General features: G+C 46.1%; 1 protein-coding gene across 1 annotated transcript; it reads right to left on the bottom strand.

The window, feature by feature from the left end:
* Positions 1-1,173: 1,173 nt before the first annotated feature.
* On the bottom strand, positions 1,174-11,290 carry fam169ab (family with sequence similarity 169 member Ab; the record flags this gene model as incomplete). Its single annotated transcript, XM_084455119.1, has 15 exons — positions 1,174-2,282; positions 2,424-2,882; positions 3,071-3,145; positions 3,176-3,229; positions 3,287-3,325; positions 3,431-3,581; positions 3,746-3,854; positions 6,751-6,796; positions 7,096-7,211; positions 7,537-7,659; positions 7,884-8,063; positions 8,391-8,562; positions 10,698-10,783; positions 10,930-11,029; positions 11,156-11,290. 15 exons carry the CDS (start codon positions 11,288-11,290, stop codon positions 1,971-1,973), a joined length of 2,157 nt encoding a protein of 718 aa, XP_084311245.1. The 3' UTR covers positions 1,174-1,970.
* Positions 11,291-11,808: the final 518 nt, after the last annotated feature.

An 11,808-nucleotide genomic window follows, 5' to 3' on the forward strand; every position in this document is an offset into this window, starting at 1 on the left:
AGGACACTGTTCAAATACAAAAATCAAAATGTCTGTGAGACTTTTGACTATAATAAGCCACATTTGGGTGAATAAAGCATTTAATCAAAAGGTAAACAATAACATTACATTAGCTATACTGGGTATATTATTGTAATTCGGTTGAAAATTGAATGGCACCTTGGTAAATTAAGTGGATACAACTCCCTACTCTAACAGGCATCACCCTCTAATGCTGTTTCCTTCACATGCCCTTTTTGGAGGAACTGATTTCATCTGTTGTCCTTGATAAGAGCATATCACTGATGTCAGGTCAAAACCTTGTGTAACTCAATGTTGGTGACCCCTCCTCAATTGAAAGCTGGGCCTACCCTTTAACTCGTTTTCCTATGAATGCCACCCAGCCCGGGACCAATTAAATTCATTCTAAACAATCATCAATTTCATGTTCAAAAATGTACAAATTGGAATGTATTTTTCAACAAGGTTTTGACCCGAGAGCAGGGATATGAGCAGCGAGAGGAGACAAGGAGAGAAATACACTTTGGAAACTCATGACATGACAAGGAAAATAACCGAATACAAGAGAGACATTCAAAAAGAGTACATACTACATACAGTAGTCCCTTCCATGGATCTTATACTGCACTGTATGTGTAAAGAGATAACCAATGGGGAATGACCGCTTTTATTCTTTGGTCAACAAAATGTTGACCTGTGCTCTTTTGAAATGGCAGGCAGGTTTCCATGACTACACCCTAGCCATTTACATGATCTCCTGCAATATGATGGAAAAAAAAAAAAAATCAAACAGATGAAATGTGTCATACAGAGGAGAATGCCATGCAGCCTTGTGACATGGCCATGTTGGTGGGTCAACATCACCTCTGAGGTTCACAACCTGAACCAACAAACCCTCACTACATTACACTGATTGGGCTTTGATGGAGGATGCTAGTAATTTTTTTTTACTAATAACTTGGGCTATAAAATAATAATGTATTTTGCTATCAACTTTGGAGACCTACTGTAGTATATAACAAATAGCACATATATACATATATATGTACTGTATATATATATATATATATATATATATATAAATTCTGCTTTAATATATACTTATCATACAACTCAGTCAAGTCTAAGTTCTTATGTATCAAGTACATATATATATATATAATCATGTTATAATAATGTTCTCCCTCTTCCTAATATATTTTAAACATATTGAATGTGAGCATAGGGTGTGTGCTCGTGTGTGTCGTGCAACTATAGATTCACGTTCTTTCACAGCTTATATAATGAGGTAAAAACACCTCAACACCTTTCAGCGCATCCATAATCTCACCTAAACACTTTTGAGACGTAAAGCTCAGTGTTCGCTAAAGTCTAACCTGCTATAAAACAGGTTCAATCTTAGTCCGTCACCAGACATCAGTGTATTTTTCAAACAAAGTAACAGTCACCTCTATACTGAACGACTAAATGTTACACTTCAAAGCCAAATTAAGGTAGTTACTTCTAAAACTTAAACCCTGTACCAACCACACGTGGAGTGTCACAATCATCGAATTACAGCAGACGAAAAGATTTAGCTTTATTTAGATTTATGTCGGATATCTCAAAGGCCTTTTGGGAAAAGGCAGTAAAACGAGAACAAAATCACAGTAGAAAATGAAGACTTTACGTTAGCATAATGCATCAGCCATGCTAGCGTTAGGCCATATTCACAAGTTTAAAAAAAAGAGTTCATCTTAATTTGTTTCCTTCTTTTTGTAGAGATTTTTCCATCTTTTTGTATCGAGTTAAACTTTCTAAACACTACACAGCAGCAGATAAAAACGAACAAGAGACCCCTTCAAAACCCTGCCCTGCTTAGAAACATCACCTTTCAAACACCCAGTACTGACGTACGTCAGTGTTCCCCTATGTGTTTGTTTGAGTTGTGTGTGTGTGTGTGTGTGTGGTGTGTGTGTGCGTGCATGCGTTCAAGTCTTGCTGCGTCGTTTTCCTTTGGCTCTGGGTGTAGACTGGATGGGTTTGCTCTTCCTCCTCAGGGCTCTCTGGTCCACTACTGGTGGCTCCTCCTCTGCTGAAGACTTATCCACAGCATCTCCTTCCTCCTCGGTCGTCATGGCCATCTCCTCCTCCTCCTGCTGCTGCTCCTCCTCCTTCTTCTCCTCCTCCTCCTCCTGCTCTTCCTCCTCGGTGACATCGGGGGTCTCCGTGTGCCCGTCCTCCGCCGGCGCTTGGCTCGTGCGCTTGGATTTGCGCTTCGGCGCTCGTCTGCCCCCCCGGACCTTCCTCCTACCGGCCCGAGTCTCTCCGGCGTCGTCTGAGCTCCTCTCCCCTGCCTCCTCCTCCTCCTCCTCTTTCTTTCCCTCCACTGCTAGCGCATCCTGTCCTCCCTCCGCCTCCTCCTGTTCCTCCTCCTCTTTGGCCTCCTCCTGTCTGTCCTCCTCTTTGGCGGGAGGCTGGGCCTCCTTCTCTTTGGCCTCCTCCTGTTCGTCCTCCTCTTTGGCAGGAGGCTGGGCCTCCTCCTCTTTGGCCTCCTCCTGTTCGTCCTCCTCTATGGCGGGAGGCCGGTGGTCCTCCTCTCCCTGGGGCTGGTAGGACAGGTCAGCCACCTCCAGCAGGACCACCGTCTCCTGGCCAGAGTCTGCCGGGCTGACCTCCGCTCCTTCCTTCAGGGGCGAGGCCTCCCCTCGTTCATCCGGTTCTGGAGACGCGGGGGGCTCCTCCTCAGCCACCTCCTCAGGGGTGGAAGGCTCTTCTGGGGCAGGGGAGGCCGGAGGGGGGGCCTCCTCTGGAGCCGGAGCTGGTTCGTCTTCCGACGGGGGAGGAGCTTCTTCCTCAGCCGCCGATTCCTCGGACGCCGTCGGGGATGCGTCTACGGCGCCCTGAGGGGGACAACAGAGATAAAACTGTAATTTTTAGTATGAAAAATGAATATGTTCAAATGTCATAATCCAACGAGTCTACAACAACAGTTTGAGAGTACAAACAAATCAACAATTATTTTTGTGAAATATCCCTGTTGAGGTTTTCTCTACTCTCGTTTGACTTTCATGAGCCAATTTGAACGTACCTCAGCCTGAGTTGGCTCTCCCATCTTCTCCTCCTCCATCTCCACCTTCACCTCCTCTTCCTCCATCTCCACCTTCTCCTCTTTCTCCATCTCCACCTTCTCCTCCTCCATCTCCACGTCTCCCTCCGCTGTCCCGTTCTCCAGCACGGCCTCTGGCTCCTGCGCGGCCTCCTCTCCTTCCTCCACTCCCTCCTTCTCCTCCTCCTCCTCCTCCGCCTGGTTGTCAGTCAGATCTCCGTTCACCTCCTCCGCCCCCTGAGGATAGCAGAACCACAGATGTTCCAAAGTCGGTTCTCTAGGTTTGTTTTCGTCTCTTTTCAGACAGAAACCCCTGGGCGGAAGTCCCAGTCCCCCTCCTACCTGAGCTGGGGCCCCCTCCTCCTCCTCAGGGGCCGATTTCTCCTCAGGAACCTCAGCAGCCTCTCCATCCCCAGGAGCAGGACACTCCTCCCTCTCCTCTTCCTCCTTCTCTGCAGCCATAGACGTGGGCTCTGCTTCCCCATCCTCCAACCTAAACAAAACACTTCATTTTTAAACACACAACTAGCTGGCGAGATAAGTCCTCATATACCGGTACAATGGGTTGTGTATCATTTTGACAACCGGCAACCATAAACGTATGAAGAGCTGTACAGTAGTTTGTTCGGTCGGATGTCAAACAGATGTTCCGCTCGCCTGTTCATCTTGAGGGGCTGGATCTCCTCCAGGACATCCGCGCTCTCCTCCCGCGCGCGTTTGCGGTCGCTGCTCCTGGTGCGAGTCGACACCGGGACGTCCTCCGTGTCTGGGGGTGGGGAAGGGCGGGGGGGACACAGGAAGCAGAAAGGATGACATCACTGTTGTCTTCCATGTGTGCCTGACAGACCGGCCCGGTGAGATGCTGTCTCAGTATGAATCCCAGAGGTCCAGAACTGTGTGTGATGGTCAGTCTGAGGACTCGATTTGGGTTCCCCCCCCCCCCACCCAAACCCGCGCCGTTCCGGAGCCGCGACAAGGTTATTCCCACGGTAAACTAGGTGGACGCGATGGACAAGGCCACGCCCATTCGTACAGTATATGCGATCACAAGCAAATATGACCAGTCTTAAGAAGCCTCATAACTCCTCATAATTTAAAGCAGTCAATCAGAGCCTAATTATATACTAAGCAAGACTGCGTAGCCTGTCGGTATTGAATGAATGAAGAATGAATGTAGGACATTATGATTTCAGGGAACCGTAAGCCCCGAGGTTTTATATAATTTAGTCTTTTTTATGTAGATCTGCCGTTAGCCTACATCCATCCAAATGATTTAAATACATTAAGTTGCATGCACTGCCATTACATATAATTAAAATGATTTATTAGGATATAATTTAGTCTTTATGTAGGCCTGCTTGCATGCCTTGCACACTGACGTTTGCAACAGACTATTTCCAGGCCAAATAGCCTACATCCATCCAAATGATTTAAATATATTCAACACGCACAACATGGATGAGATGGAAAATGCAGGCATTCATTTCACTCCGAATTGCAAAATAGCCTTAAGGTCTTGATCTTAAATAAACAGAACCAACAACAACATACGATTACAACAACAATATATATTTTAAACTTGGAACTAAGAATGCACTATTGGTTTTTTGTTCATCTGGGCTCCTTTCTGTCGGCTATGAGAATGTAATGAAACACAAAGTTATGAAAATGTGGATGTTTGACCTGATATAATCTCTTAATTTCTGGAATATATAGAGAGTGGGTCGTATGCCCACCTCCCTTGTTCTCTGTAAAGCGCATTGTGTTGCCTCTGGGTATGAAATGCGCTATACAAATAAAGCTTTGATTGATTGATTGATTGATTGATTGATTGATTTATAAAACCCATATAATTAGGAAACGAGGTGACTTTGTAAGCGGGAGAGAGCGCTGTGTGGGACTCGGTCAGAAGAGAGCGCTTGACACAGTTCCATGTTTGTCATTCAAAAGGCTCCTGTTTCTCCTGTCGGTCAGGATTACAGCTAAGCAAGTGGGCGTTTGTGCTATGAAATGGTGAGATGAGTGGCTATTATAATATATGAAAACTCGTCCCATCGTTGTGGGCATGATTCGCGCTTTGCAGAGTTTGGGCGTGGCCCGGTGCCGCGGCCTGCTGGGTAATTTTAACGTGTCATGAGAACCATGTTCAGCTTCATGAGGACCGTGTAGATTCAACTCCAGAGCTCTTGTTGCTCTGGGTTACCAAAATGTTCCTTTTGTGTTTTCTCCTGGTGAATAAAGGGCTAGAAATCAAAGGAGTGGAACAGAACTCTGAACCTGAATGTGACAGCAACAGCAAGCAGCCTATTCGTGGTTCGGAATATGTCTAGTTGCGACTGGGTGAAAACATCGCCGTTGATCTGGGATGGAGCTGTGCGCCCTGCTTTAGGGCCCCCAGATGTGGTTCTGGGGTTGAAACTACAGCATAGGAAGCCTAGGCTATATTCTAAAAAATGAGAAATAGGCCTACCTCATACAGGCACGTAAAATCGTCTGATATTGCCTTCAGGAGCATTAAAAACAATCATAAATCATGCAAAATTGAAGGCCACGTCTTCAGTTAGTGTCGGTACGACACAGAACTGTATTAGATGCTCCATGGTGACCACGGATAATTTAGAGATTTACAGACAGTTGTTATGCGACTGTACACAACAACCCTGCCAAGGCGAACAGTGCAGCGGAGGGCTGGCATCGCGCGTTCGTCGGGATGGTTGGCGCCGCGCACCCGACCATCTGGAAGTTTGCCGACGCCCTGCGGAGGCAGCAGAACCTCACCGATCTCCAGAGGGCGCCGTTTCAGGCTGGACATTTGCCACCGCCGAGGCCCCGTTACCGTGCCGCTCAAGAGCGCCCGTTGAGGACGGTGCGCCTGGATGATTACCTCCATGGAACTGCTTATTCCTTCAACCCGCAGCCTTGAGTAGCCTAACTCATGCTGAAACATTACATTGACTGTAACAACACAATGTGCCTTCGGATAACGCAATGTGCCACTTTTGAGTTGAGTGTCGAGAATTTTCTGCCGCATGTAGGCTATATTTTAATGACACATCACTATGAGATCGAATGAGACCGAACCCAGCAGTTTGCTGTCGAGTCATATGTGTGACACAAAATGGTGATCACAATTCTTTCCTTTAGGCCTATTTCCCTGTCCCATCGTAAAAGGTTTAATTCTACTTTAGAACAGACGCTGGAAATGGAATTCCCTTGCCAGAGGCAAAAGCATGTGTACTTGTCAATTGTTTATTAGTTTCAAAAGAATATTATTAGATAATATTAGATATTCAATATGTGTGAAATCCCCTGAATTGCCAACACAACACTGTAAATAGCCCATCTGATGCGTGAACAGATATTTTTTATATCGTATTTACATGGAAAATTTTAATTTAGAAATCATTTGACAGAGAAAATTGAATTAGGAAATCATTTGACGGTGCAGCCTCTGTGACACGTTCTAATACAAAGTTTCAATCCTTTAATAACTGTCCTTTTCATTTTGTAAATTGTTTGCCCCATTAATTAAAAAACAAACAAACTTGTCTCATTTCAGTTTTCTGTGAAATCAGTCATGTCAAAAGCATGGCGTGGGAAGAGACGGTCGTGGGAATAACAGGGTTGCGGTTTTGACCCGAAACCTTCGATTTGCTACTCACCTTCAATTAGTTTAAGAGGCTTATTTACCACCACTATCACGTCCTCCTGCAACAAAACACAAGAACAGGGGAGTTCATTCAGCCTGTTGCACTTCTACATAACAAAACCACTCGCATCTAGACACCAACTCATTTGTAAGTGTGTGAGTAAATGAGGGAGAGGCAGACAAGGAGAGAGAGAGAGACAGTGTGTGTGTGTGTGTGTGTGTGTGTGAGTGAGTGAGAGAGACAGAGAGAGAGAGACAGCATGTGAGTGAGAGAGAGAGAGCGAGAGAGAGAGAGAGAGACAAAAGAGACAGAGACAGAGAGAATTAGAGGGACAGAGAGCACAAGGGAGACCCATACAGTGATATCCAGACAGTTTTGTCCCGGAGCCCCGTCCTCCTCCATCTCTACGTCTCCCAGGTCTCCTGTGACCAGTGCCGGCCCGTGGTCTCCGTTGGCCGCCGGTCGTTGCGTGACTTTATGCAGAAGAGCGAGAACAACGAGCCAATCAGGAGGGTCATGTGGGGGGGGCTGCCGTGTGATCTCACCATGTGCCCAGCGGCGTGACCAATCAGAACTGTCCCTGCTCTGCACATCCTAGGAGACAATACAGTAGCTATGGAAAGTCAACCCCCCTTCCCTCCCTCCCTCCCTCCCTCCCTCCCTCCCTCCATCCGTAAGGGTATGATGAGCTACTACAGTTCAGGTTAATACCTGAGATCTTATTCATGGTTGTAGTGTTAAGTGTAAGGCTGTTCAGTTCACTTCCAGGCGTAGTGATCGGTGTCTGTACATCCTTACCCTCCAGTTTGAGTGTGTTGAGTTTGCTCGCCACCCTCTCTCTCTGGTAGGGCCCGCCTACTCCCTCCACCACCCACAGCAGGTCCTCGTCAGCGGGGTACCGGCTCAGGTATCGACTGCACACTGCGTGAACGGACAACATTAGACACAAAACACAACTCAAACTCCATCACCCTCTTCAGGCTGGGTCGTGTGACCGTATGACTGTGTAAGAGTTTAAAAGATAAAAAACAAAAGCAATTTTTACATTTTTCAATAATTTTTACGTTTTTAATTTGAAAAAGTGGTCTAATAAACCAGTGACTGTGTGCCCATGCAGGACTATGGTGGTCAGAGGGGGTGCTTGCCTTTGTACATAGTTAGGGAAAGAGGGTATTTCAAGCCCAGCTCGTCTTCTTTGAAAGAGTCCACAAAGTCCTCAAGCATCTCCAGGCCGTGGCCGTTACCACGGTAACACTTCCTGACGAAGATGGAGTCCATGACAGGAAGCTGGTAACACTGGGTCACAAAGTTATTGCACAAGCTATCTGTGGAGAGAAAGATGGATTTTAAGATAAGTGCCATTGAAAAGAATACATTAACAAGTCTGTAGGAAAGATGCTCAAAACTGGACTTTGACGTATCAAGTAGCAACATGTTGATGCTGAGAAAACCAACTTCTAGCAATCATCCTGTTGTGATGTAGTCCCAATAAAAACATCTAAATGATTGATTTCATCCATAATCATCTTCCAAAGTGCCAATCTCTACCTCATGGCCTGTACCCGTTGCTCTTTAGTGGGGCTTTGGCTTTGACACTAAAAGACAGATTAACCATCAAATGAACTGTTCAATTTAGACTTCACCAAACCAACCTTTGGGTTTGACTGAGTAGAATCCAACTGCATGTCCGTCTTTCCACAGGATCTTAGCGAAGTCGTACTGGGCGTGGCAGAGGAACGGTACCTCTGGTTTGTCCATCTCACTGACCCGGTACACGATGCGGTTCAGAACGTACAGAACGATCCTCTCCCCGAGACTCCTCACCTGGGACACACAACAGCACACGGGTCACAGAAGGGCGGACACACACACACGGCAGACGCACATCCAGGGGGAATTGCCTTGGACACACACACTCTCACACAAACAGAAGCAAGACGAGCAAGAAAATGTTAGTTTGGGGAAGCCAAATCAGAATTGACCATTACCTTCTCACTTGTGGATAGAAAGATTAATCTTTCTTTCTTTTTTACATTTATTTACAATAACACAGCATTTGCAGATGGAAAAAAGGAGACACAAAAATCCACAGGAAAAAATCACAAAAGAACAACTGATTGAGGATATGAGGATATTGAGTTTGCAGGATATGAGTGGACCCCAGACTCTCCCAGACACTAAAACAACACGAGAGGCAGAGGCGGGGCCATAAACCAGACAGCGCTCCCCTCGGCCTCCTCTGTCCACCAGCCAGAGCTTAACCCTGGTATCAACCCCCCGGGGGATGGCTCAGTGCATTGTACATCTCAATCTCTATATGTATGTTACATGTCTGTAGCTTCTCCAGAGAACGGAAATGTGTGTGTGTGTGTGTGACAAAATACAAAGAAAACAATCACACACAAACACATGGCTCGCTGCCTGGGTTTGAACTGCAAAATGGTAGGAAATTAGCCGGAAAAAAAAACAAAGCCGGGTAGACGTTCCAAATGTACCTTCCGCAGAGCCGCTGTGATAAAAGCTTTCTTTATTAGGGAATGAGAGAACTAAAGATCTGAGCCCCCCTCCACTTCGGAGCCACTACTGGTACAGGAAGCTTTCTCATTGTAAAATGAATTCACTCTTTTCCGCGTTTCTCATAATTCATGAACTAGTCAGGGTACTATCTGTGCTGTCAACAACACAACATTGTTGCCTAGTTGCTACCATAAAACCCTGATGAGTCATGGAGGAATAGGAGACTTGGTAGAATAGTTGACAGTTTCAAAATATGCTCAGCACTTAGAGGCTCGATATAGTTCTTTTTACCTTAAAGGACAATGCTCGTTTTTGACAACCTGGACCTTATTTACGGCATATTATAAGACGTTTCACTCACTGAGATAACTTTGGTGTAATTCGGAGGCCTGTAGAAGAAATGTAAAATCCAGCGCGAGCCAAGTATGTCCATGTAATGGCAGCGGACGGGGAACTGAGAATGCAGCTTCTAAAAATCTATTTTCTGCCGCGAAACGGTTGTTTTCATCAATCTGTCTTTATGAATCGCTAGTTGTGCTTACATAGAGCGTAAGCCTGTTGTGGTTTTTCACATGCCTCTGTAATATGATCTATGAAACGTCTTTAGACACGAAATAGCTTCCTCACTTGCTCCAGCACGCATGCGCACAGCTTTGCCCTCTGGACAAGGCAAGTGCCCTTTTGAAAGTTTTTTTTTTTCTTTAACAGTGTAGACCTACTTATGTGGCCCATGGTGACATCGATCGATTCTCAATTAAAAGCTTGTAATAATAATGCCCCAAAATGCGTTGTAATTTTGCCAAACCCCCCCCTCCCCCCCACACACACCCCGTGCCCCTCCCCTCCCTCTCCTCTGTTGTCAGCGGTAAACGCGAAAAGCAGACACAAACGGAGGCGCGCTACTCCTCCACTGCCCTTTCCCCATCCAGAGTGCCCGAGTGATGACAGCTAACCAGCCAGGTAACTAACACATAAACGAAACAAGTGTATTGTTTGCCCCCTAAGCCTCAGTAGCAAAACTATAACTTGCATTTATTTGTCTCTGTTGTGAAGTAAGTCTCATACACACAGCGCCAAACAGCTGAGCATAAATTAGCCGACTGCCCACCTGCTTAACAAGCTAGACGCTAGGATTTAAATGGATTTAATGTAATGATGACCACCACACGACCAATGTCGGTCGAATTTGTTGTTGATACAGCATGTGAAGCTATCAGTATACTTAAGCTTGCGCGACAATCTAAAAAAAACTCTGTCAGAACCCCCCACAATCAACAACTCGTGCGACAATCAAAATACAAATTATCTGTCATCACCCCCCCCCCCCCCTTGTCAACATCTCGCCACGCAAGGTGCCCTAATTTTTCACTGAGCACCTGCCCCCAAAAATGTCTGTGCACGCCACTGCTCGGTCTCAAAGCCTTCTGGAACAGTTTGGGTACCTGGAGGAAGCCGGTTCTGGAGGGGTTGGAGGTCGTAAGGATGTCCTCCCAAGACCACCATCGACCAGACAGGAACAGGGCCACCGCTGCCCAAGGGGGAGGGGGGGGGACAGAGAGAGCAGTAAGGAGAATGGACGGAGAGGGTAGAGGATAAAACAAACTTTTTTTTTTGTCATTTAGTGCAAGTCTATTAAATTGTTGCCTTCACATTAGCTGTAGGGGTGTGGGTTACCTGTGAGCTGGTCTTCCGGAGCAAACAGGGCCAGAACTTTGTGCTTGAGATCTCCACCATAGACTGGTACAAAGCCCACATTTGACAGCCTAACCTGGATCTAAGGTAACAACAGACGGACAACCATAAGATAGAAAAAGGGGTGTTTGAGTGAACGTGTGTTTTTGTGTGTTTGTGTGTGTGTGTGTGTGTGTGTGTGTGTGTGAGTGTGCGCGCGCGCTCGGACCTTTCTGTGGTTGTTGAGGGTGAAGCTCTGGGTCTTTTCAGGGCTGATGTAGCGCAGGCCGGTCATGTAGTCCTCAGCTTCACGCTCCAGCTCCTGGTGGCTCACCGACCCCAATACGTCCACAGGGAAGTCCATCCCTAAGACCCAGGTCCAACACAACATCTACCATCACCCTCCATGTCGGTTCGGTTCCATAGTCCTTCACATAACAAACCTTATACAAAATAACGTATTTTCGTCTAGCAGCACTCTAGCAGACATTTCTTGAGAGGAAACTGTATTGTAGGTGAGTAAAATATCACACTGATGTTAGAGGGGCATAGTCACAGTTGATTCAGTTGTTTACAGTATTTGGATTAAATTGGATTACCGCTGCAAAATTGTGGGAAAACAATGTCACTGCAAGCGTTTGCCATTGGAAGTTTTGCCATGTTATTTCCCATAAAACGGCTACACTGACGGTGACTTAAAAAAGGCCTACACACAGAACTTAAACATTTAATCCAAATAACACAGAATAACAAGAAACACAGAGGAGGACAAGAGAACACCTCTCCTGTACATGGCCTCTACACCAGGAAGTGACATTTGGGTTAGCAATAACACAGCACTATTTTTCATCTTAAAAAATAATAGGGATGCACCGATTGCAA

Source organism: Borostomias antarcticus, assembly GCF_949987555.1.
Source record: "Borostomias antarcticus genome assembly, chromosome: 2".
NCBI classification, from domain to species: domain Eukaryota; kingdom Metazoa; phylum Chordata; class Actinopteri; order Stomiiformes; family Stomiidae; genus Borostomias; species Borostomias antarcticus.